The sequence below is a fragment of the Carcharhinus amblyrhynchos genome, chromosome X, assembly GCF_965287045.1.
Source record: "Carcharhinus amblyrhynchos chromosome X, sCarAmb.v2.hapA, whole genome shotgun sequence".
Lineage (NCBI taxonomy): Eukaryota > Metazoa > Chordata > Chondrichthyes > Carcharhiniformes > Carcharhinidae > Carcharhinus > Carcharhinus amblyrhynchos.
In genome coordinates this window covers 7,706,147-7,733,632 of record NC_137359.1, presented here as the reverse complement: position 1 = coordinate 7,733,632, position 27,486 = coordinate 7,706,147, and the positions used below count along the sequence as shown (strand labels likewise).

Here is a 27,486-nt window from a genome sequence, read left to right as displayed (position 1 = left end):
CCCTGGTATACTGTTTACAATTGTAGCAGTATTCAGTAACAGCCTCCTGTTATTTAGTGCAACCTCCCTTTCAGAGGGACAGACAACCTTTAAGAGCGGACGCCTGGCTGCATCATGTGCTAGCAGCACAATGCTGTTAGGTTCCTGCTGAGTACAGAGGCAGTTGGTAGCATGGTATCCGCTCAGCGATGCTACAATCTTCCAATGGCAGCGCCAAATCCAGCAGAATGCACATTTCTTTCATTTCATGTCTACAGCAACCCCCCCACCCCACCCAGCTAAAAACCCACCAGTGGGGGAACATGAAATTCAAGCCTAAATATGTTACAATGCTTCACCTGCATCTCAGAGCTACTGAAAATATCCTCATGAAACATAGGGTATGTAATGACTCCAACCACAAGTCAACATGTATTACTGAAGTTTGTTAAATTTGTTCTGTAAGTTATTGAAATCAAGGGAATCTGGTTAAACCAAGGGAAAAGATTAATTTGCATACTAAAAGGGCTTTAAGTAGAATTTACACGCAGTATTTCAGGATTTAACTTTTCCACAGAATTGATGCAAAAGGATAAGAATGGAAAGACTGCAGAACAGGACAGGAACGCACATTAATTTATGTGTCAAAGATAGGGAATAATTATTTTAAACAAAGATTAAGGCTGTAATGTATAAGTTGGCCATGCCTTGCTTCATTCTACAAAAAGCCCATGTAACCTTTTTTCTTGTGACAGCTCTAGGCAACACTTGTCCAGTAGAACTTCTTAACGTTATTTCTGGACAGTCACTGCTCTCTCTGACAGTTGGATTTCTACCTTTGGACCACAGGGGAAATTTTGTGCAGACAGAAAGTGCAGAGGAAATTTTGTTTCCTCAGACTGCTCTCAGTTAGCCATGTTTATTTTCCTGCCTGAGATGTAGCCAAGTGTTCAGGGTTTAATTTTTATGACCATACAAATTGGGAGTAGGAGTGAACCACTCAGCCCTTCAAGCCTGCTCTGCTATTCAATAAGAAACCTCTCGGCTACCCACCCAGCCATCCACCCCACACACAACCACAAGCATCTATCTAACTCTGCCTTGAAAACATTCAGAACTCTGCTTCCACTGTCTTTTGAGGAAGGGAGTTCCAAAGACTCACTGCCCTCTGTTTTAAATGGGTAACCTTTGTTTTACAATCCCAGCCTGTTCAGCTTGTCTGTGTGGAGTTTGCACATTCTCCTCATGTCTGTGTTGGTTCCCTCCGGGTGCTCTGGTTTCCTCCCATAATCTGAAAGATATGCAGGTCAGATGGATTGACCAAATGGCCTCCTTCTGCATCATATGGATTCTATTCATGAGGAATATTTAGGAAAAAGGTGAGTGGTGGGTCCCATGACATTATGGCAGCGGGGCAGGCCCAGTAGCTTTGCTTTTAAATGGAACCCCACCGACTCTCTCAACCCCCAACTCCTCCCATCTCCGCGCTCCTCCACGACGTCTACCCAACAGGTGCACACTGGGGGAGACCAGTCGTAATTCACTCCAACCAACCTTCCCTCACATTAACAATGAATGGATTTTCTTACGAGCGGGGGAATTATTCAGGCGTTACAGGCCTGATTATGAGATGTGAATGCACTGATGCTCAACATCAGGAGTCCTGTTTCATTACTGCTGGGAACAATCACATCTTTATGTCGGGGTGAAACGTGATTTGAATATCGCACAAGACGTTCCATCCCCACTGCTGATCCAGCCTGGCAAAAACAGGAGCGGAAAGTTCCCCTCTGTCCCCCGAATATGCAGAGGCAATTCTCCCATGCCACCGCACTAGTTTTGTAGTGCAATGGGTTGGGAGAACTTTGCATCCGGGCGTGCATGGGGACTCTCAGATGTGTTCCTGCCATGCACGCATCTCCCAGCCCCAGACTGCTGATGCCGACAGATCTGCACTGGAAACCGGCGGGAAGATATTTTAATGTGATTAGCGGGTCCAGGACTGAATTCTCCAGGCCCTCGAGTCTTTCCCACACTGTCAGAATATTTCACTCCAGCAGGATTTAAAATAGCTTTCTACTTTCAGGGAAATATCGGGATGGCCCCATCAGAATGAAGGGGGGGGAAACAATAGGGGGTTGGGCAGCAGAGGGGGGAGATGGTGCCCCTTGGGCATGGGATCCTGGCATTGCCAGCTTTCACCCCTGACACTGCCTAAGGGCAAGGTGCCCATACCCAGGTGTAGTGCCAAGGGGTGGGGTCTATGAGGGTAGGACCTTGGGGCAATTGGTGAGGGTGGGGGAGTCCTACTGCACTCTACGTGGGGGCAGGAGGGAGGCCAGCGATCAGGGGAAAAAAAAAGCAACACTGCTGGGGCGCACGATCAGGCCATGGGGGGATTGAGGGCAGCATTGTGGGGGTCCTGGGCTCCCTGCCCAATTTAATTTAATGATATTCACACTGGTGGCCACTGCAGTGCACAAGAGCGTGGGAGATTCTAGTGTGAACTCCCACTGGAAAAAAACAGCATGAATTACTCCAATTTTTCCTCAAATTCAACACAGAATTTTTTTGGGAGAATTGCCCCTGTGGTCTTCAGATCAAGCCGGGATAGAGGTTATACAGATTCAGATTAAGCAGTGGATGATTAAAGATAGGGCTTGGAGACATAACTCTTTCCATTTTCAAGTCATACATTCTACTTTTATTTACACAAAAAGACTTATGACAGAAGGAGGCTTCACATCTGTGCTGGCCAAAAAAAGGGCTATCTAACAGCACCTTCCACCTCTTGGTCCATAACCCTGTAAGTTACAGCACTTCTCTTTTTTTTTAAATGTAATGATTGTTTCTGTCTCCACCATCCTCTTCGGCAGTGTTCCAGACCTTCATCACCCTCTGGAGGAAAAAGATCCTTTGCTCCTTTCTAATCCTTCCAACAGTCACTTTAAAATCTATGTCCCCTGGTTAATGACCTATTTTCTAACAGAAATAGGTCCTTCCTATCCACTCTACCCAAGCTGCTCAATTTTATATACCCTTCAGTTAAATCTCCTTTCAGCTTCCTCTATTCCAAAGAAAACAAACCCAGTCTATTCATTCTTTCCACATAGCTAAAGCTTTCCCGTTTTTGGCAATATCCTTGCAACTTTCTTCCGTACCCTTTCTAATGTGATCACACCCTTGCTGCAATGCGGTGATCAAAAGTGTGTGCAGTCTAGGTACAGGACTAACTCACACCTGAACTGACTGAAAGACTTGCCCTCTGCAGCTGGGGTCTAAACTAGTGTTTTTACCAATTAGTTTTAGCATAACCTCCCTGGTGTCATATTCTAGGCCTGACCCATTAAAAGACCCTGTATATGGCTTCTTTTCCATCTTATCTACCTGCTCCCTTCACTCCTAAGCTTGCTCTGTACTTCTCCTTCTCTCAGTATATCATTTATTGCGGATTCCCTTGTTTGCCCTCGCTAAATGCATTACTTCACATCTCTCTCCCTCAACTGAATTCCAGTGGCCACTTTCTGCCCACTATGCCAACTTTCATACCATCTGCAGACTTCTGAGCCAAACCACCGACATTTCAGACTAAAATCACTGACATTTAGCAAAGGGCTCTTATAATAAGCCCTGCAAAAACCCCACTGAAAACAGCCATCCACTCCTCAAACCACCCACTGACCATAACCAATTGCTTCCCACCTCTGAGCTAATTCTGGATCTGATCTGCTACTTTCCTGTGGATCCCATAGATTCTTACTTTCCTGACCAGTTTCCCACAAAGGTCCTTGTCACAATCCTTACTAAAATCCAAGTAGGTGACGACAAAAACACTCTCTTCATCAACCCTCCTTGTTAGCTCCTCAAAACGTTCAATCAAGCTAGCCACACATGACCTTCCCTTAACTAACCCATGCTGACTGAATAAACAACTATTTCAAACGCCTCTCAATGTTTTCCAGCAATTTGCCCATCACCAAAGTTAGGCTGGCTGGTCTGAATCGCTTGGGCTATCCCTTCCTCCCTTTTTAAACAACAGCACAGTCCTCCAGTCCCGTGGCACCATGCCTATAGCCAGAGAGGATTGGAAAGTGATGGATAGAGCTTCCACTCATTCCTCCCTTAGCATTTCATCTTCACTGAAGGATTCTGAATACCTTAAGTGTTTTCTCTCACTATCTTTTTAAAATTATTTCAGGGTGTGGCTGGCACTGGCTCGGCCAGCATTTGTTGCCCATTTCTAATTGCCCTTAGATAGCAGTGGTGAGCCATCTTTATGAACAGGTGTTGATGCACCACATGGGGAGTTACTGTTGAGAAAGTACTTCTAGGATTTTGACCAAGTGAAGGAACAGCGATATAGTTCACAGTCATGATGATGTGTGGCTTGGAAGGGAACTTGCAGGTGGTGGAGTTCTATGTTCTTCCAGGTGGTGGAAGTCATAGGTTTGAAAGAAGCTAAGGAGCCTTGGTGAATTGAAGTGCATTGTGTAGATGGTACACATGGCTGCCACTGTGAGTTGAGGGTGAAGGGAGTGAATGATGGATAGGGTGGTGGATAGGGTGCCAATTAAGCTGGCTGCTTTTTTCTCAAGTTGGAGCTGCACTCATCCAGGCAAGTGGAGACCATTTCATCACACTCCTGAGTTGAGCCTCATAGATGGTGGGCAGGTTTTTGGGAGTCAGGTGGTGAAGTAATTGTCACTGAATTCCCAGTCTGTGACCTGTTCTTGTAGCCACAGTATTTATATGGCTGGGTCCAATTCAGTTTCTGGTCAATGGTAACCCCCATGATGTTAATAGTGGGGGAGTGGATTCAGCAATGACAATGTCATTGAATGTCAAGAGGCAATGTTCAATCCTCTCGTTGGAAATGGCTGTTGCCTGGCACTTGTGTGGAACAAATGTTACTTATCACTTATCAGTCCAAGCCTGGATGTCGTCCAGAACTTGCTGCATTTGAGCACAGTATCGAAGGAGCCGTGAATGATACAGAATATGTTGCAGTCACCGATAAGCATCTTCATTTCTGGTCTTATGATGGAGAGAAGGTCATTGATGAAGCAGCTGACTGTGATGGGTCTGGAATACTACCCTGAGGAATTCCTGCAGTGATGTCCTGGAGCTGAAATGATTAGATCCAACAACCAATCCTAGCCGATATTCACACTTTTCCTTGACTAGAATTGACTTATACCACAATTTTATTTTTCATGATTAGATAGCAGAACTTATGGCGGTTTGTGAGCAGGGAAACAGAGTTGGTTAGACTCTTGTGATTGCTCACCAGGGCATGTGGAGGAGCAGACACAAATTTAATGGCAACACAATTAAAACGTGACAAGCTTAAAAAGCAACTGTATTTTAAATCTGAACAAAGAAATTTACAATTGGGGGTGAGGGTGTGGGGAAAGACTAACAGCAAAACATGACAACACAAAGTCAGTGTTTGGAGACTGGACGTGCAGGCAGATATTTGATTATATATAAAACTAGCATGCCTCCAGCAGCATTGCTCCAGAGTTGAATGTGGAAAGTCAATATCGCTGTTAAGGTGGAACGGTGTCCCTTCTGGGCCCAAAATTCCAACTATTAAGCAAATAAACACTTAGATTGGCCACTGTTTCACTGCTTGTCCAATGAGACAGCAATGTGAAAAGGATCTGATTGAGTGTTTAACATTGGCCAGCACACCAGGGATAACACCCCTGTCCTTCTTCGAACCAGTCGCTCCCAAGCAGCAGATGGGACCTCGGTTTAACACCTCACCTGAAAGACAGCACCTCTGACATTGCAGCATTCCCTCAGTACTACACTAGAGTGCCAACTTAAAAAGTGACACTTGAACCTGGAACCTTGCGACCCAGAGGTGAGAGTGCGACCAGGTGAGCCAAGGCTGCAATCCTCGTGCTTCTGAATTTGTTGCTTTGGATTCAATTGCCACCCTAGAGACTGGAGCACATCCAGGCTGACAATTCAATACTGTGCCGAGGAAGCCCTGCACTGATGATGGTTGATAAGTCTTAAAACAGAGGCTCTCTACCCAATCAGTTGGGGGTAAAATATCCCATGACACTAGCTGAAGTGCAGGGGAGTGCTCCCAATGTCCTGATTAGCAATTATCCTTTTCTCAACCAGGACAGAGATGCTCCTCCTGCCAGACAGGGAGATCCAAGAGCATTCTAATGTCCCTGACGACTATGTCTGCAGGCTGCAGCTCCTCACACACCACACTGTTTGGCTGGAGCAGTATCTGGACACACTGTGGAGACGACAGGGAGCAGACAGTGTGATGGACACTAGCTTCAAGGGAGGTGGTCACAGTGACAGTTAGTGACTTAGTCAGTTAGTGATGTGACAGTTTATCAGATCTCTCAGAATTGATTCTAACCATTTGCCCACCACCGAAGACAGACAAACTGGTCTATAATAGCCAGATCCTTTGTACCTTTTTTAAATAATGGAACCACATTTGCACTCCTCTGGCACCTCACCTGCATATAGTAAAGATTGGAAAATAATCCTTAGAGCATCTGCTACTTCCTCCCTGAACCTCCTTCAACATCTATGGGAACAATCCATCCAGCTCTGGTGACATATCCACCTTCAAGGTTTCCAACTCCTTTAACACTTCCTCTCTCACTATGATTATTTGGCACAATATTTCACACTGCTCCTCTCAAACTATTATATCTGCCTCATCCCTTTCCTTTGTGAATATGGAGACAAAAATTAATTTAACTCTTCCCATATCCAGTGCTACAAACTCCAATAACTACCTGGGAGTGTAACTTATTCATAACCTGCTGCTCGAAAAGATCAATCCCTTCTCCCCAGTTTGTATCTGCCACTTCTACTTTGATGGCTTCACCCTTGTACCAGTTCTGAGAGTTATCTTTTAAAGTTTATTTATTAGTCAGAAGTCAGCTTACATTCACTCTGCGATGAAGTTACTGTGAAAATCCCCTAGTTGCCACACTCCGGCACCTGTTCAGGTACACTGAGGGAGAATTTATCATGGCCAATTCACTTAACTGTGAATTGTGGGAGGAAACCGGAGCAAACCCACACAGACAGTCACCTAAGGTGGAATGGAATATGGACCCCTGGTGCAGTGAGGCAGCAGTGCTAACCACTGTGCTACCATGGCTCCTAACAATAGAACAGTACCAGCGTCTTCCCTCTCTTGGGCACCAAGGACCCTCGGGTATAAACACTGAATTTCATAACCTTGTACTTTAGCAAGGTCTTCTCGTTTCCAATATTTTAATTCCCTCCATGTTCCACCATTCCTCCCACTCCCCTCCCTGCATAGTTTGATGAAATGTGGATGCAATTCAAATCAGTTGGAAAACAAGGGTGTAGAATAAATTGGCCTGGAAGTCCAATTTTACAGGCAGGAACTGCACACACGTCATCTGTGTGTTAAATTTGATATGCAGAGCATGTATTTCATTGACAACTCATGTGTAGAACATTACTTATGAGGATTTTCATTCGTTAGGACGTCATATTTTCCCATTACAGTCGAACACACACACTAATTGTTTCAAAATGGTGAACATATCACTCTATGATTGGGCAATTTGGTCACTAAAATACTTGTAAAACAAATCCTGAGGCTTACAGGTGTAATGCCTTAGATCCCCCCTTTCTAGAAAGAAACCCAACCTCCATTTTAAATATTCATCATCCTTACCATTTCAGATTAGAAAGATCAAACATTATCGCCGTAAACCTCCACCCTCCCCCACAGCTGGGATTGTCTGGTTCCACTGCGGTGAATTGGGCTTGGCCGAGCGCCAAATTCTGTGTTCTCATTAGCAGCAATGGGAGGGCGAACAAAGATTGGAGAATCCTGGCCGATATTTCATACCAAATACACACACACAACCGTTCCAATGCGACTTCAGAAGTGAATGTGCACCAATCCACGTGTAGTTTCTAAATAAAATGGTGCAGTGTTTGAGGTAGTTTCATTTTACGTTGGCCAACAGCAATACTAACGTTCAGTGTGGTGACAAACAAGGTTCACAAAGAAGCATTGACAACTACTTAGCAAGTGTTGGTCCTGAGGAAAAACTGCATCAGTATGCCATGGTAGCACAATGTGCAAAACAGAATATATACCATCGTGCACCACTCTTCTATATCCCACTAGCAATACAATGAGATTGCAGTAATCTTTTACCTACGTCACACTATCACAATTACAGTTCAGACTTCTCTGAACATACTCTTTGTATATCCATAACAGAAAGGCAATGTCTCGAAGTGGACTCATACCTCCAATGAAGTGAATGAATGGGTTAGACAGCAGCAGGAATAACACCCTTCCCTTGACAAGGCACAAGTGAGAGAGAACCTGAAAGAAAAAGGACAAAGAATCACTTTGGGTAAAATGACTGCATGGCAGCAATGATAAAACTTGGACTGAAGGTATGCTGGACCCTAGGCTAGGGCGAAAGCCTTGATCTGGGAACTGTGGGATGGGAGCAGAGGGGCAACTGGTAACGGACATCTATCAGTTATGGAAACGTCGACATACCAAAAAAAAACACGATAAAGTATTTACTGATAAGACTGAGAAGGGATTTGTAGAGCTAATGGAAGCTCGTTTTGTGACTCCTTTTGTGAAAGTCAAAGGAGAGAAAATATCCTGTGTTTGATCAAGAAGGATGATCAAAACTTGAATGCAAATATGGGCCGAGCTTTAAGTGCTAATGATTATACGATATGATCACTTCTGTTCATTGCAACAATTGTGCGTACCAAGTTTGAATATGGCCCAGACTAGAGGAACCATGGAGTTCCTTCAAGGAGGTGATTTTGAATGCAATGGAATAATGTGTACCCATGAAAAGCAAAACAAAAATACCAAGCATGAACGCATCAGTGCCTGGTTAAACATAATTGGAGGCCTGTGACCAATGGTGTGCTTCAAGATCAGTGCTGGGTCCACTGTTATTTGTCATTTATATTAATGATTTGGATGAGAATATAGGAAGCATGGTTAGTAAGTTTGCAGATGACACCAAGATTGGTGGTATAGTGGACAGTGAAGAAAGTTATCTCCAATTGCAACGGGATCTTGATCAATTGGGCCAGTGGGCTGACGAATGGCAGATGGAGTTTAATTTAGATAAATGCGAGGTAATGCATTTTGGTCGATTGAACCAGGGCAGGACTTACTCAGTTAATGGTAGGGTGTTGGGGAGAGCTACAGAACAAAGAGATCTAGGGGTACATGTTCATAGCCCCTTGAAAGCGAAGTCGCAGGTGGACAGAATGGTGAAGGTGGCATTTGGTATGCTTGGTTTCATCGGTCAGAACGTTGAATACAGGAGTCGGAACGTCTTGAAGTTGTACAAGACATTGGTAAGGCCACGCTTGGAATACTGTGTGCAATTCTGGTCACCCTATTGTAGAAAGGATATTATTAAACTAGAAAGATTGCAGAAAAGATTTACTGGAATGCTACCAAGACTTGATGGATTGAGTTATAAGGAGAGGCTGGATAGACTGGGACTTTTTTCTCTGGAGCGAGGAGGCTGAGGGGTGACCTTATAGAGGTCTATAAAATAATGAGGGGCACAGATCAGCTAGATAGTCAATATCTTTTCCCAAAGGTAGGGGGAGTCTAAAACTAGAGGGCATAGGTTTAAGGTGAGAGGGGAGAGATCCAAAGTGTCCAGAGGGGCAATTCTTTCACACAGAGGGTGGTGAGTGTCTGAACAAGCTGCCAGAGGTAGTAACAGAGACGGGTACAAATTTGTCTTTTAAAAATGATTTAGATAGTTACATGGGTATGATGGGTATAGAGGGATATGGGCCAAATGCGGACAATTGGGATTAGTTTAGGGGTTTTAAAAAAGGGCGGCATGGACAAGTTGGGCCGAAGGGCCTGTTTCCATGCTGTAAACCTCTATGACTCTATCTGGCAGCTCAAAAGGAGGGAAAAACAGAGTCATGAGAGAAAAGGGCACAGAAAAATGTCCGATTCAACACTAAAAACAAATGCCTACCGTGCAAAAACATCGAAACGACAAAGACAAATTTGGAACCGAATATGGCAAGAGAAAGTGCAGGATCATAATAGGTCCTTTCAGTTATCTAAGAGGAAAGTAAGGAGTGGAGAGCATGACAGGCTTTAAAAAAAGTGCTGAGAAAGAAAGTGCTTGCATTTATTTACGTCCTCGGGCCATTTTATGGGTGGAATTTTACATAGGTGGGATTTTCTGGTCTTGCTTAAACCAACTGACTTTTGAATGGCTTGCTACACTTTACAGTCCTGCTCCCGCTGTGACGGAAGTAATTCCCCCTGACAGACAACGATGCACATCTCTGAAGTTATTCCAGTAGTGACTATACTTCAAAAGGTGCCTCTATTACATGCTGCTTCGAGACATCTGGTGTCTGTGAAATGTCTTTACTTAGTCATTGTCATAGGAAATGCAGCAGCAATCCCACAAACAGCAAAAAAAAAAGGACTGGATCATCTGTTTAGTCATGTTGGTTGCGGGATGATGATTGATCAGACCAAACCTCCTGCTAATTTCCAACTGTGTCATTGACTATTTAAGGAACACCTGAGAGTAGGTAGTGAAGCACTTCATCAGTACTGCACTGGAGCATCAACCGAGATTTTGTGCACCGGTTTCTGGCATGGGATTTGAACCCTTCTAACTCAGAGGCAATTCCTTGGCTTCAGTTTCACAAAAGGGAAAGGTACTGATTTTCTGAAAAAATTAACTTGGTGTCGCAGGGTAAGTTGCGGCACTATTCACATACATTACAACCAGTTTCTTTGCTGAACAGCTATACAAACTTCAGTTCAATACATTGGAGGGTCCAGTCAGATTTGAGGAAATAATGGGAGGAGAAGAAAGGGATGTGGCATAAACCTTCCATATTTCCAGAATACTGGAAAAAAGGCAAACGTCACTCCCATTTTTTGAAAAGGTATCCAAAAAAAATGACCCAGGAAATGACAGACCTGTGGCTAACCTTATAGAAACCTTTATTAAAGGTAAGGGCTGGGATTTTGAGAGATGTGGGTGGCACAGAAGTTAGCACTACTGCTTCACAGTGCCAGGGACCTGGGTTCAACTCCCGGCTTGGATCACTGTCGGAGTCTGCACGTTCTCTCTGTCTGCGCATGGGTTTCCTCCACGTGCTTCGGTTTCCCCTCACACTCCAAAATACGTTCAGGTTAGGTGCATTGGCCATGCTAAATTCTCCTTCAGTGTTCACAGACAGGTGCTGAAGTGTGGCGACTAGGGAATTTTCACAGTAACTTCACATGGATAAGCACTGCTGCCTCAACTCCAGGAACCTGGGTTCGATTGCCAGCTTGGGTCACTGTTGGAATCTGCACATTCTCCCCGTGTCTGCATGGGTTTCCTCCAGGTGCTTCAGTTTCCTTCCACACTCCAAAGATGTGCAGGTTAGCTGCATTGGCTATGCTAAATTGCCTGTTAGTGTCCCAGGTTAGGTTAGAGGGATTAGCGGGACAAATATGTGGGGTTACAGGGATAGGGCCTGGGTGGGATTGTGGTTGGTGCAGACTTGATGGGCTGAATGGTCTTCTTCTGCACTGTAGGGATCCCAAGTCCAAATCGTATTTCACGTCAGCAGGGAAGCTTGTTGCAATCGTCCTCTTTCCCCCTCGACAGGGCTACAAGGCAAAGGCACAGATGGCTGAGAGGCAAAGTCCTCAGGACCAGAAAGAGGGAGAAAGGGTCAGGACTAGAAGGGGAAGACAGCCGATGAAATGACCTTTCCTGCGACTGCCTTCTTGGAAGGCCCTTACACTGGGAAGGGAAGCCTTGTGTATAGGTGGCTAGTCATCAAGGACCAACGAGCAGATCCACTCAAATGTTGGAAGAGTCTTGTCCATTCAGGGAGTGAATAAAGGAGTGGTCGATGTGGTGGCCATCGAAACGTAACTCCGAAAAGGTGAGTGGGCAAACAGTGCACCCTTTGGAGACACATGCTAACTGTGAAGTCTCTCTCTTTTATTTTGCAGCGATTAGCATGTAGCAGATATGGAACTTGTGGAACTGGCTATCATTCTTCTGGCTCAGAGGGGAGAGAAGACATCAATAGAGAAACATGGCTCTCCAGGGGCAAGAGTAGAATCCAGAGGAGGAAGGGGTGGCAGGAGCTGCTCTGAGGCAGACGAGGTATCCAGAGGGCAATCATCTGACCCAGGGTCTACAGATGGCACCTGACCTTCCTGCAGATGAGAGAGGGTCACCGTCACTGAAAACTTGGCCTGCCAAGGGGTCTGCTGGCTCACCTATGCACCTTTCTACTGGAGTTAGAGCCATGGGGACTTGTAGGACACCCACTGCCTGTGGTGTCAGAAGTCACAGCCACCCTCAACTTCGATGTGACTGGTTCCTTCAAAGGCTCCACAGGTGAACTTCACAGCATCTTGCAACCCTCCCCACACAAGTGCATCCAGGAAATGACAAACGCTGTCTTCACTAGGGCACTGCACACAACTACCCTTTTCAACCACAATCAGGCAAGCCAGGATGCAAGACTCGTGTAGATACCTGGCTTTCTATAGGGTGCCACTGACTGCATTCATGTGGCCCTCCGATCCCTGGGCATCAAGGAATGGAGTTCTCGAGCCACTTCCGCTCCTGGAATGCTCAGCTGCTGTAAGACGATATGAAGCACACCCTCCAGGTGTCAGCTGGGCTCCCGAGCAGTGTACGTCCCCAGCTGTTCTCAGATCCCCACCATGTCTGAGGGTTTACAGCAGCTACAGGGTTGGCTCCTTGGGGCAGGAGATACTCACTGAGGAGAGGCTGGCAATGCCTGTGTAGAGACCAGAATGCAGCAGAGACTCGATACAATGAGGCTCATACTGTAACTCACACTTTGGTGGATCACACCATTGGGATGCTGGAAATGTGGTTCCAGTGTGTGGACTGGGCTGCTGGAGTCCTGCAGTACAGTCCACGCATCATTGTCATCTGCTGTGTCCTTCACAACCTGGTGCTTCAATATACAGAGAAACTGTCTGAGGGGGACACAGAGGAGCGACAGGTTTCCTCAGACAAGGAAGATGTTGAAGTAGACGAGAAAGAGGCAGTCCAGGAGGGAGAGGATGTCGGCCATGAGGCAGTGACGATGGCCAGAGAGAGCAGACAAACTTGAGAAACTGCCGAGGACATCCCATCACCCTCATGTTCCTTCTATGAGCCACAGAAAGGGTGCAATTAGTGAGAGTTTACTTAGAGATGGTTGCTTTCTGCAAGTGCTTAACACTTGTACTTATGCTGTGCAACTAGAACTTCTTAACCTCTCTAACCCTGCTGCTACATCCACAGTGAAGGTACAGGCAGTTTGCTGTGTGCCACACCCTCTTGTCTGTGATGACCTTGGTGGGCACCCTGTGGGACTGAGAGCTGGAGGGTCCTGGCCTGTCTGAGTTCCTGCTGTCCGACTGTGCCACCCTCCTCAGCCTTTGGGGCTGGAGCTGAAGTGGTCAAAGGAAGAGTGGATTTGGCTGGCCAGAGTTACCTGGGCGGAAGGCCCCGGGGTGTACACCAGCTGCTCCTCTTCTCCATGGGTGGCCGTTGGCCCCTGGCTTCCTCCTCGAGACGGGGACAGCTACAGGGAGGTTGAGAGGCCTGGCTGTCCTCTGGTGTTGGTATTTGCAGATCCCCACAACAGCCAGCACCATGGAATACATGTCTTGCACCAATGCAGGACACGAGTCTTGCACCAGAGTCTCCACAGTGGCCTTGCTGTGTTGACATCATTATGTCTAAGTGTTAGCACGAGTTCCTCAGACAGAAGGCATTGGGACTCCTCTATTTGGCCTTTCAATCTGAGGAATGTAGCTGACATCCAATCTTGATGTCCCTGATTTGGTCCTCGGACCTTCAGTAACCGAGGCATATCCAAGTCCAGAGGCTCGTCACCTCCCTGGGGCTCAGCAGATTCCTGGCCTTCAGCAATCTTCTGAGTGCCACTACCGTGTGTTGTCCCTGTCTCTGCCTGCTATGGATCAGAAAGAGCGAGGTGCTTGCCAGTTTGTGACCCTGAGACCTCTCTAAAGCTAGGTCCCACTGAAGTGCGCGTCCCTGCATTGGTGGTGGGTGTGGCTGAAAGCTGTGACGGTTCTTCAATCTCCACATCCAAGTAATAATGTGGGCTGGTGTTGGAGTTTTCTTGGACCTGGCCGGTGGGTTGCCTGGGTGATGTACTCGTAATGAAGGGAGAGTTCATTACAGAGACCCCCAATACAGGGGACATGACTACGTCAGCTTTGCATGCAGGATGGTGATATGCTGGATCCTCATTTAGTTTATCACCACCTACCTCATCCATGGTTCAGGAGCAGTCGACCACTCCCCGGCCAGCTGGAGGGCAAAGTCGGTAAGGACTTGAATCTCCCCCTTTTATTGCTAACTTGTCCTGCATGAAAGCAGATGGAAGTGTAAACAGGAGGTGTGCCAGGTTAGATGCTGAGGATGCCTGACATGTGTGGATGGTGAGTGGGAGCAGTGAGCAAATGAGAAGACAGCTCTCAGGGGAGATGAAGATGTGTGGGAGAGCAAGTGGTGACGTCCCTCGAGCTGGCAGTGAGCGTGATCCCTGTGGACATGTAATGGGTGTGAGCTGAGAGTGATAAAGAGTGACTTGCCCTGACAGAATGGACGCAATCCTTCACTCTTTGTGGCATCAGATACCTCTGCAGACCACTGGCACTCACCAGCACTGCTACCTTCCGTGCTGGGTTGGTATCTCTGTTAGTTGTGCACGAGTACAGGACGTCACACCGAGCTTCCACTGCATCCAGCAGTTTGGCAGGAGAAGCTTCCTTGCCGCCATCCATCGACATCAACCAAGGAGAAATGTCTGGCAAGCATTGGGATGGTTTTTCAATGGAGCTGCCTCATGAATGCGCGGAGGTGATGGCAGGGCAGACCATCAGAGGCTGCCCACCATCAAGCCAGCGTGAATCTCGCTGAAAATTTAAGTGGCAAACCACACAGTGCAAAAACCCACCATCTCCACCAGTGGGCTAAATGCCACTTGGCCCACCAAAGGAAAGTTCTGTCCAGGCTCAGAGGGTGTGGATAGAAATACAATTATTAAAAAGGGAGACAATATGGATTCATGATAAGCGGATCTTGTCAATCTAACTTACTGGTTTTCTTTGGGGATTTCACAAAGGAGCTGAATTGGGAAAAGGCAGTGGAGAGACTCGGGAGGACAGTGTGGCCTCTGATTCCGCTGGAGATGCTGACACTGAAAATAAGTGGAAAATCAGTGAAAACATTGCACAATAAATACATCATTGATTGGCTAACTTTGTACTGGATAGAAAGCCAATGGAGGTGGTCGACTCCACAGCTGAACAGAATGAGTATAAGGTTTAAATCTACCCAGGATTTGGACAGGCAGATGGCAACTAAAATTCACCAATAAACTAGGCTTGTACTCGTTAGAGTTTAGAAGAATGAGGGGAGATCTCATTGAGACGTATAAGATGATGAATGGGATGGATAGGATAGAGGTGGAGAGACTCTTCCCGCTCAGAAAGGACAGTAGGACTAGGGGGCACAGCCTCAAGATAAAGGGGGGGTGGTTTAGAACGGAGTTGAGGAAGAACTTCTTCACTCAAAGGGTGGTGAATCTCTGGAATTCTCTGCCCGTGGAGGCTGCCTCGCTAAATATTTTTAAGATGCGGGTTGATGGGTTTTTGATAAGAGAGGGGATTAAGGGTTATGGGGAGAGGGCGGGAATGTGGAACTGAGCCACGACAGATCAGCCATGATCTTATTGAATGGCGGGGCAGGCTCGAAGGGCCAGATGGCCTACTCCTGCTCCTATTTCTTATGTTCTTATGCTCCACACTGAATTACAGAAATACTCAGCTGGTCTGACAGCATCTGGGGTGGGGTGGGGCGCGCACAGAGGGAGATTGGGTTGGTGGGGGGGGGGGCCGCAGGGGGAGATTGGGTGCGGCCTGCACAGAGGGAGGCAGGGGGAGAGAAACAGAATTAAATGCTCTCAGCTGAATGTTACTTTTCTTCAGGACCAAACGAAGGTATAAATATGATGGTTTTAATGCTGTCAAAAAGGGGGTGGGGAGAACAAAAGGGCATGGGTGAAAAGGTAGAAATAACTCAATGACAAGGTGTCATGAAACAAAAGACAAATGAAGTGGTACGGGTTGTGGTAAAGAAACAAAGCATTTGTTCTAAGTCAGGGAATGTTGATGGCAAAATAATGAACTGCTCTGTCTGAAAGTAGACATGAAAAACAAGATTCAGACTGGCAAAAATAAAAAGGAATCAACTTATGGGACAGGGTTCATGGTCTGAAGTTGTTGAACTCAATGTAGTCCTGAAGACTGTAAAGTGACCTTTGTGATCAGATGAGATGCTGTTCCTCAAACTTGTGTTGAGCATCATTGGAACATTACAGCAGGCAGAGCAGAGAAACATTCACACAGGAGCAAGGTGGCAAATTAAAATGACAGCCAAATGCGAGGTTGGGGTCACACATCTGGGCTGAATGGGGGCGTTCCCAAAAGTGCTCACCCACTCTGTATTTGGTCGGTTCAGTGTGAAGGAGACCATATGCTAAAAACCACATGCAGCACATTAAATTGAAAGAGCTACAAGTAAATTACTGCTTCAACCAAAAACAACATTTGGGGCCTTAGACAGTGAGGAGAGAGGGGGGTGAAAAGACAGGTGTTGCATTGTCATGGGAAGGAACAAGGTGTTTGTGGGGTGGGGGGTGGGGAGGGGTGTGATGGACATGTGGACCAGAATGTTGCAGAGGGAGGGGTTCCTTCAGAACGCTGACATAGGTGATGTGTTTGGAGGTGGCAGAATGGCAGAAGATCCTTTGAATATGGAGGCTGGTGAGATGGAAAGTGAGAATGAGGGAATCCTATCACAGTTTTGGGAGGGAGGTGAGAAAAAAAAAGTAGTGCGGGAAATGTGTCAAACATGATCAAGGGTCCTACCAACCACATATTGAATCATAGTAGCACAGGAGACCATTTAGTCCTTCGTGTTTGTGTCAACTCTGAACAAGAGCAACTCAGCTAGTTCTACTGCCCTGACCCCACTGCCATAAAATTTTCTGCCAATAGGAACAGTTTCTCTCAGAGGGAGCCTACTCTGTCCAGATCCCTCATGATATCGAACATGACCAAATCTCCTCTCAATAGTGTCTTCCCTCAAGAGAATGAGCCTTGCTTCTCCAAACTATCCCTGTAATGAAGTCACTCATCCTTGGAACCATTCTCATGGAGCTTCTCTAAGCCCTTCTCCAATGCCTTCACATCCTTCCTACACTATGGTGCCCAGAACTGGACACAACAGTTTAGCCTCAGCCAGAGCAATGTTTTATAACAATCCATAAGTTCCTTTGCTCCGATTTATGAAGCCCAGGTTTCCATATACCTTTGAGGCCAGAAATTCAGGAAGCGTTGATGACTTCAATGGAAAATAAATGATGTAATTGAAAATGAGAGAAATCTGGGGCTGACTGACAAATTGAAATCATCACAACAATACTTTGTAGCAGCGAACAAAGAAAATATTCACACTACTTCTGAGTAAAAAGAACAAAGCAGACAGCTGCAAGAGCTTGCATTTCAAAAATCCCAATGCCCTCCTCCATCTAAAATTACAGATATGAAGGAACATTGTTCAAAATGGAGCCTACATCTATCACAACCTTTTACTTCCGTCAGCAGTTAATTCGTTATACAAATAATACACAAGCAGTATCACTGCTGTCCAAATGAGATGCAGTTAACCAGTGCCTTACTCACACCTGCCAGGATGTAGATTGATGCTTTCATTTGCTCTGAAATAGCAAAACACAGGTGCTCAATCCCACTGCTCACACTTGACCCAAAGATGGGTGGTTAGACCTGTACTACTATGTTGATTGACTGAAGTTTGTTCATACTGGAACTGACACATGGATACCTAGTCAGCCACTTATTTATCAACAGTCTGACCTGAACTGCTACAGGGACACCAAATCTGGACATGTTATTCAGAGAAGGTGCAAGGGATGCTTACCTCACACTGGGGCCCTCCAATTCAATCTCTGTGAAGGGCAACACTGCACAACTGCTTATCATCCAACCATATAAATAACCATGGCATCCTAACTCTAAGCTACCTTCAATTATCAGTATTAAAAGGGTTAAACAATTGGCATAAACTACTCCAATCTGAACTGATGACAGCAATTCACTACACAGCTGACCACTTAGTCAAAAAAGATCGTAACCTTCCAAATGGGGCTAAGTACTATACGATTTGCTCAAGACTTATCAAAAGGCACTGGTTTCTAAAGCAAATGTAGCAGAACTATAGGACACGATATAAACGGATGGTTTATTCTCAACTGTAACCTTTTTGAGGCTGCAAGGATTAAGATGACTTGATCATCTCTCCCCATTCTGTATCCTACACACATTGAAGATTATCATTATTTATTGATATACTGGAACAGCATTTCAGAACCTACTGCTAGGAATGCAGCAAACAAGAAACTTGCGCCACTTGAATTCTTCAGGGTTCAAGTCTTTGGGCAACAAATTGGAAAGCCTCTAAAAATGGGTGTGGGATCATAATGCACAATTACCCTGTGCCCAATCAGCAAGTTAACTTTGTGCTACCTGCTCATTAGAATGCCCCTCTCAATTCAAACAGTATGAATTGTGCTGTTTATTGTGTGCAGTCAGTGAACACATCAGCTCAATACTGTTACTACTTAAAACCAACCTGCACCTCTTAAAAGGGGAGGTGCATTGGAACTGGAGTAGGTGCTAGAGGTCATTCTACAAGTGAATTGGACCTGGGAGAGTGAAGTAAAGCTGATGGGTGAGAGAAGGCTTCTGGATTCACAGGAACTGCATTGAGGATCTCGGAGGAAGTAGTGGCAAGGAGGAGAAATATCCTGTATCTACAATGAAGCAGGGGGCCCTTGAGACATATGTTGAGAAAGCAGTGGGAATTGATAGCTATGTAAATCAACATTGAGGGCTGATTCCCAAGGACCTAAATGCAGTGCTGTGAGAAGTTCAATGACCTTCCATGAATGGCCGAGGTCGGTGAATGCATCTTTAAGTATCACATCCTTCCAACCAGCCTCTCTCTGCTCAAGTCACAACATCACTCAGCTCCCAACAACAATCAGAACTCAAACTCAAATCAGAATTCATATGCTTCACCTCATCTTCTTAATGCTAACAGATACTGCCAGCTATTTAGCCATCACACCCAAACACATTCACTGACACACTGAACTTTTTCTTGCAGAAGGTGGCACATAAAAGGAGGCAGCAGAAACTCACTGGAGGTGGGCGAGGTGCATCTGCATACCCAAACTCCCATGGAGGAGAAATGCTGGCCATTATGGGTATGGGTATCGCTGAAGTTATAGTCAGCGGCAGGGCTGGAGGAATTGGTGAAGGTATCTGCACACTTCTAATCCTCTCTCATCTCATCCCACTAGCTTTTCTGACTCAAGCTGATGGTGTAAGTGTGCACTTCCTTTCTCATCTCCCCTCCCTGCAACTCAATCCTTGTCCCTTTTTCATTTCAGCTACCCAAGAACTGCAATCCCTCCAAACAGTGGAGAAAGGGCAACATGACAGCGATAAATGTGGTTCACTTCTTTCACTCACTCAGATACTGAGATCATGTGTATTTTAGTGGCTAGGACAGAGGAGGGATTGACATGTGGTGAGGTACAAATTCACTGCCGTCGGAAGAACGATAACAAAGGCTCCAGCTCACCAGAGAGTAAGGTTGCAGGAATCAGCTGATGAATTTGATGGGCCAAGGCACAGGAGAAAACCAATGGATGTACCGTTGCAAAGTTAGGTAGAGTAATTGTAGATTGGTTCTGGTAAAATTGTAAAATGTTAGGGAGAAAGCTTTGCATGGTCCTGTTAAAAACGTTGTGCTTATTCTGTGCTTAGAGAATTTAAAAAAATGCAAGTACACAGAGAGCCCAAATTGAAATATTTGGATTGAAAGGCCAAACAGCGAGAGAGAACTGCTGGCTCTCACAGCTTCATCAATGTCTCAGAGAAAACACCATCAAGACAGCAAAGATTCCAAAGAAGTTGCAGACAGAAGAATCTACAGAGAAAGCCCAGAATATTCTGGAAGATACAAAACCTGGTTGTAATTTAGAGAATGACTAAATTCTATTTTGTTAAATGAGAGAGAATTATATTTATTGGAACAGCATACCATTTAGAATCTTGTTTTATTCGGGAATAGTTAATAGTTAAAAGGGATTTATTCAGTTTGTTAATAGTTTAGTTAATTTGCTCACTGTTAGATAATTAAATTGTTACGTGTTGACTTTCGAGACAGTCAGGGATTTATATTTATTTAAACACTAGAAGCTGAAGAGCAGGTCACACCACTTCACACACACTTTTTACAGATTATACATTGAGGCACTCCTCTTTGGGTGTCAGTTTTCAGGCAGGGGGAAGAGATCAACCTCTGCTTCATAACAGTACAAACCAAAATGCTTGGTACACTTCGACACCAAAGAACACAGAGGAGTCAAGCCCCAGCTTAGCTCATGACTTTGTAGACAGCCTCCAGCTCCATGCTTCATAACTTGAAATGGGTGGCAATCTCCAGCAGTATACTTGTGGAACCAGCCATGATGCAGCACCTGACGGCCAATGTCAAATCCATCGCAGCACAAGTGGGTGCTGCAAACACAGCTCAGACTGTTGCCTTCCAATCTCAGCTTGCTGCCATTGTAGCTCTGGCTGCCAGGGTGCAAAAGGGCTTGCAAGGTGTCATACCACTTCTGCAATTTGTTCTCCAACATATCTGCTTCTTAAAGACCCTTTGCCAACATGGACATCTGCTGAGTCTCTTGTCCCTTCCTCCTCCTTCCGCTTCCAGCGGCTTGTCCTGCTCCGTGTGAACATTGCTCATTGCTTCGGTCATGCTCAATGCCAAGAGGAAGCCCTGCTAGGCCACCCATAGTTTGTGCATATGCCTTTAAGTCACCAAAACAGTATATCAGCACTAGCTCATCTGCTCTTTGTAGATTACTGAAACTTTTAGCAAGTATGGAAAAGCATCTAAAATGCAGGGAATTGCAGTAACAACCAGAATTAATAAGCCAGCAACTAACCTGTAAGTAGTTGATGATCCCTTTGAATAGCACTGGTGGGGTGCCCCTCATGTCACTGAATGTGTGTTCAGCTGTGGGAAATTAAGAGAGGATGTAGGCTACAGTGTGGAGTTCCAAAATGGCAGTGCTGGCATCAAATTAGCATGCACACTGGCTAACACCATATTCTACCTGTTCTGCATACTTCTGGATGTTGGGGGTAGCACATGCACACCTTTAATGACCTTGGCATTTGGCACACTTCACGCCAGAAGGGTGAACACGTGCCGTGGACACCATTTTCTAATTTTAAGGGCCTCATCCAATAAAAAGCGTATAGCTAAGTCCAATTTCACCCTGTATTTGCACAAAGCCTCTGCCATCAGCCAGACTATTAAATAAGAGGGAAATTTGACTTCTCATTATTCTTACCTTTATTCAGTAGGCGATTGATTTGCTGTATTACAATTTGCTTCACCTTCAAGTGCTTGTGATTTTGTATTAAAATATTAACACCAGTGACCTCAAACCTGTCAAATCAAGAAAACAATGCTTTTAGCTACACCACGGTGTAATAAGAATGTTGCCATAAAGTAGATACAACTTGAATTCACATCCACTATCACAGTCTACCCAAATTTCACCAAACCCTATTTCTTTGCGCACTCTCACATCAATCCCACAATTTTAAACTGGTGTATATAATAATTCTCACCGAACATTAAAAATTGAATTTCTGTGAAAGAGTCTGAGCTCTTAGAGATTGTTGCATAATCCAACCACTTGCATCAGTCCTTGCTCTTTTTGCAGAAGCATAAAGGTGAGCTTGCATAATTTAGTCTGCTGTGGATGCTATTTATAATTGACAGTTACTTTACACAATGCATAGAAGCTGATACTGCTGTATCATATGGAAGCAGCAAACTATTTACACAGCAGCTGTACTAGAAATGCTAGACTGCTTCAATCACCAGAACTGCTTCTCTCCCTCTCAAATATCAGTGATTCTTTACAGTAGACATACAAGTACATGCACTAGTTTTATACAGCTAGGAGTGAATTGTTGGCTTTTATCCACTATATGCTGCGGTTTGGCAGAGGAAAGGGGAGATGGAGATGGAAAGAGGGGAGGAGGTAGACTTCTTCTCACTGTGACTTGCGGCCAACTTCTGCAAATTTCCTTCATATTCTGAAAGGCACAACTCACATTCCTACTATCAGGGGTATTCATTTATCTTAAAAACAATCCAAATGTTGTGTTTTCCAAACTATCAGGTCTTCACTTGGAACAAAGTATAGAACCAGATTCCCTCTCCTTTCACTGCAGGGAACAGCAGAGGCAGCACGCAAAATAAATAAGGCAGTGAATAGAGCTTAAGTTTTAGAACCATGCCCCAGTCTTCTGAGAATTCAAAACTAATATCATAATTAAAAATAAAGCCTTGATGACCTATAATAGCGGCATCTTGGCACATTCAGTCCTGAAGATAAACTCTTTTTGCAATTGAACATTCATTCTCAACATTGCCCAGGCTGCTGTTTATTGGTCATCCCTAATTACCCTGAGCCTCCTCCTTGGTAGAAGTTTGACTGATTTCAAAGGGCAATTAAGAATCAACAATGTTGTAGTGGGACTGCAACCACATAGGCCAGACAGGCAAGGCTTCCGTTCCTAAAAACCTTAGTGAAGCATTTGAGATTTCAATGGTTCTTTTACTGACATCAGGATTTATTTCTAGGTCTTAAAAAACTGAATGCAAATGTTCACTCTTCTGAAGATGTAATTGTGGGGTAGTTCCAGAGGGAGCTGGCAGCTCTCCAGAACCTCACCCTAGTGACTATTCTAGGCATGGCATGGTGCTTTTTCATTTCTTTAAAAATGTCTGGATAACAGGACGGGTGCTAGCAGAGACATAGTGGGAAAGCAGTTGTACAAAGGCTGGGCGTGACACAGAGAAGACACTCAGCAAATAACTTTGAATCTGGCCAACATGTGTCCAGGTCAAAGTTGAGCCACCAAGTCCATTACAGTACAGAAGCTGCTGGTATATTTCAATGGAGATTACAGACACACAAAATTACTTTGAAATATTTATTGTGCCAGTACTAAAGCAGATGCAGCAACAGCTGTGGATAAAAATGGTCTGCTTCAACCACAAGGAACGAAGATTACAGAAATATCTAGCGAGGCAATGTGTTTGCTCTTCAATATAGGTGCCCACTTATTAGGCCATGATCAGAACTTAATTTATATAGCTGGCCAAATCATCACTTCAAAATGAAACAACTCTGGCTGATGAAAACATCTCATTCTGCAACGGTTCTATTGAGTTCTTGTATCCCATGTGTAATAGAGAAATGATGAAATTTACCCTTCCATTCACTTTTACGTTCTACCAATCGCAGGAATGGATCAATGGTAATCTAGCACTATCTTTTAATTTAAAGCTCAAGACTTTAATATTGTTGTGATATGTCAACAGACAATCTAGCACCTTCTATACACCCCCCATATTCCCATTTATCTGTTGCCCTTGTCCTTCTAGATGGCAGTGGTCATGGGTTTGGAAGCTGCTGTCAAAGGGATCTTGCTGAAGTGCTGCAGTGCACCTTGTAGATGTAAAAACATGCTACTACTGTTTGTCAATGGTGGAGGCTGTGAATGTTAGTGGATGGGGTGCCAATCAAGTGGGTTGCTTTGTCCTAGATGGTAGAGAGCTTCTTGAATGTTGTTGGAGCTGCACTCATCCAACTAAGAGAAGAGTATCCCGTCACACTCTTGGCTTGTGTCTTGTAGATGGTGGACAGGCTTTGGGGAGTCAGGAGGTGAGTTACTCTCCACAGGCTTCTCAGCCTCTGACGTGCTTTTGTAGTCACAGTAGTTATATGGCTGGGTCCAGTTCAGTTTCTAGTACATGGTAATCCCCAGAGTGTTGATCACAGGAGATTCAGCAATAATAATGCCACTGAATGTCAAGGCACGATGATGGTTAGATTCTCTCTTGTTGGGGGTGGTCTTTGCCTCACACTTGTGTTACGAATGTCACTTGCCACTTATCATCTCAAGCCTGGATATTGTCCAGGTATTGCTGCATTTTGACATGGACTGCTTCGGTATTTGAGGAGTCATGAACAGTGCTAAACATTGTGCAACCATCAGTGAACATCCCCATTCCTGACCTTGACGAAAGGGCAGGTTGTTGATGAAGTAGCTAAAGATGGTTGGCCCTAGAACACGACCCTGAAGAACTACTGGAGCTGAGGTGATTGACTTGCAGCAACCAACCAATCTTCTTGTGTGACTTCTCCCATTTTGCCAGGGCTCCTTGATACCACACTCAGTTAAATGCTGCCTTGATGTCAAGGACAGTTAGTGTCACCTCACCTCAGGACAACATGAGCTGGGCAGGACAAAAAGCAGAGCCACATTCACTGTCTCAGACATAACCTCAGCATTTTCTGGCAAGAGAAGGTGATCGGCTCGGAGGTCCTGGAGTATATTAATTCCATCAGCATGCACTCATTGCAAATCCAATGATGTCTGCACTGACTTGGCCATGTTCATTGGATGGATGATGGCTTCATACCCAAAGATCTTACGTTATATGAACTGACCTCTAGGTAATGACTTGCTGCATGCCCACATTTCCACTCCAAGGACACCTGCAAGCGAGATATGAAGATGGCGGACATTGACATTCATAACTGGGAGACTGATGACTATGACCTCTGGATGCTGATGTTTGTAGGGGCACTGAAGAGGTGAGAAGAAACAGAAAGTAAAGCTTGTCAAGAAAGAGAAATCAGAAGCTGGCTAATCGAACACCTTCTCAATCCACTGTCTTCTTCTGCAGCTAATGTACAGAGATCGCCATGTCAGAGTGGGGTACCTGAGCAACACCAGGCAATGCTCGACACAATTCACCAAAAACCATTATCTTCGGTTTCCAAAGGAAAGGATGGAAGTATCCAATCTTTCTCAATCTGAACTATTTTTCTTATTCTTCCTACCAATCTCTCAAAGTGTACACGCATCCACGTTGCTGTATCTTCATGGCACTGAAATCAAAAGTCACATTGCCACCACATCAAAGCGCACGCTCAGAAATGCAGAATTGTGCAACTCCTTCCTGTCCCTGGTCTCCCTTCTACAATCTAATGCATTTAGTACCAAAGTTTGATGCCATTTAACTCAAGTTCTTGATTTTTCAAACTTTGGCAGTGGCCTAATCTGTGGATGTTTGTGCAATCTCACTCAAAAAGACTACCATTATTAAAAACATAAAATATGTTCACTTTGCAAAAAGATTACACAACTGAATTACTACCTCCAGAAAGAGTTTTGGTTGCATTGTATCATTAGTGAGCAATACACGGGCTGAGATGGCACTGATGAAATAAAAGCAGAACATGGGTCCATGTACAGACAGCCTACCTACAAGGAGAGTAATTGCACTGCTAATTGAATATTGTTCTCGATAAGCCAATTGCACTCAGCTTTCTGGTGGGAACTACTTAATCTGGAGTGTCAAAATTGCAGTCAGTGGGCCATATGCAGTGTGCAAGCCTTGACAATCCAGCAGCGAGTTCAGGCATCTGTGTTCTATTTGCATTTGTATCTATGATCAACTACCTTACCCAGTTTGAAGTTTGGGGGCCTGGACATTTGAGAAACATTGTTTTGAAATGACTGTTACCTTTTGGTCGATAAATCCTAAATCATTAGTATCAGCAGCTTGTGATATACAGTATATACACACACACACACAGTTGGCCAGGAAATTCGAAGAGCTATTCAGACAATAATTATGCTGATCTTTCCAACTGAGTCCTGCACCAAAATATCCTGCAACAATCATTTGCCTATGCTGGCACATAAAAATGAACATAAAACTGTGGCTATGTTTTACTCCCAACAGAGGTAATAATGACTGCTGCCTGGCATGTCACCTTTTGCCTCTCCTGCTCCTCTTCCATGATTCTGCACAACATGTGGAATAATGACCATTGGGAAGTCTATTTCCAGTTGCTTAGCCCTTCTGAAACTGTGTGTTGGGAGGGTGTTTTGAGTGGGCAGGCAGGGGGGTGGGGTGGTGAAGGAGGAGGGGAGCAGAGTGAGTAGCAGCTGTGGTTCAGTTTGCAGCCTCTTGACACAAAGTTCAAGGATTCAAGCGCCACCCAGAAACTTGGGCACACAAATCTAGTGCAGTGCAGTATTCAACAGGCCTAATGATGTACTCCTGCATCTATTTCTCATGTTCTTCCATCAGTTGTCTAACTGTCCACCAAAATTCATGATTAGCTGTAGCACGACTACAAACTCGGATTTGATGCCTTCACTGTGGGATCGTTTAGCTCAAAATATTAACAGCTCACTTATATTTAGGCCAGGTCCAACACTGGAGACAGTTCAATGTTACTCAGGAATGTTAAATTGCCCCTTAGTGCCCGAAGATGTGCAGGTTAGGTGGATTGGCAACGGCAAATGCGTGGGGATAGGGCAGAGGGGAAGCCTCGGTGGCGTGCTCTTTTGGATTCAGTGCAGGCTTAATGGGCCGAATGGCCTTTTTCTACACTGTAGGTCTTCTGACTGGCCTCCAATATTACAGAAGGTATAGAGCAGAGCAGAAATGCAAAAACAAGGTGCAAGGATGATACCAGAACTGACAGGTTATGTCCACCAGGGAAGGCTAAACAGGCTGATGCTGTTTTCTTTGGGAAAGTGGAGGCTGAACAGTGACCCAATAGAATTCTTTAAAATTATGGAAGCACTTGTTAGATGTAAACATTTTCACTTTCAGGAAACCAAAACCAGAGATCATGTTGTGATGACATTGATTACAGAACATGTCTGTAAAGGAAGTGTTTGCAGTCTTCTGTGTGTTAACAGCAAATTATAACAGGGTACAGATAAGGAGCTATCGACACGGGCGGGATTCTCCAGCCATTCATACCAGCAGGATTCTCTGGTCTCACTGCAGTGAACGAAGATTTAATTCTCTGCCCTCGCTGGTATGAGCAACCAGAGAATTCCAGTCCATGTTTAGATCTTCACACATCTCTGCTCAACACCACACTGACTTTAGGTGTGCGTCATGTAGCTTCTTACATCACTGAGTGGACAGAATACGATTTAGTCCCATATTAACCCTGTGCAGACAAAGTCCTCGTACTACAATATATAGTAATCACTAATCAATCCAATAAGGATTTCATGAGAAATATTTTTGGAACTTACTGTCACGGTGAACTGCATAATCGGTTTAAGAGGGAGAAAGGAATGAAAGAGTTTGCTAATAGGAATCGATGAAGACGGGTAGGAGTAGATTCACATGGAGCATAAAC

At 44.9% G+C, this 27,486-nt stretch overlaps 1 protein-coding gene across 4 annotated transcripts in view; it reads right to left on the bottom strand.

The window, feature by feature from the left end:
* Positions 1-21,665, bottom strand: part of LOC145362060 (vitamin D3 receptor-like) — a 138,527-nt gene extending 116,862 nt beyond the window's left edge. The window contains exons 1-4 of one of the 4 annotated variants that reach the window (XM_080218114.1): positions 21,574-21,665; positions 21,163-21,233; positions 15,155-15,255; positions 8,266-8,344 (exon numbers count right to left, since the gene is read on the bottom strand). Coding sequence is in view for 1 of the 4 variants with exons in the window: in XM_080218113.1 (XP_080074239.1) it covers positions 8,266-8,344; positions 21,163-21,213 (130 nt within the window). In the remaining 3 variants the exon portion in view is untranslated. The remainder of the gene's footprint in view (positions 1-8,265; positions 8,345-15,154; positions 15,256-21,162; positions 21,234-21,573) is intronic. The other 3 variants (XM_080218113.1, XM_080218115.1, XM_080218116.1) reach the window with 3 other exon arrangements.
* Between the last annotated feature and the right edge of the window lie 5,821 nt (positions 21,666-27,486).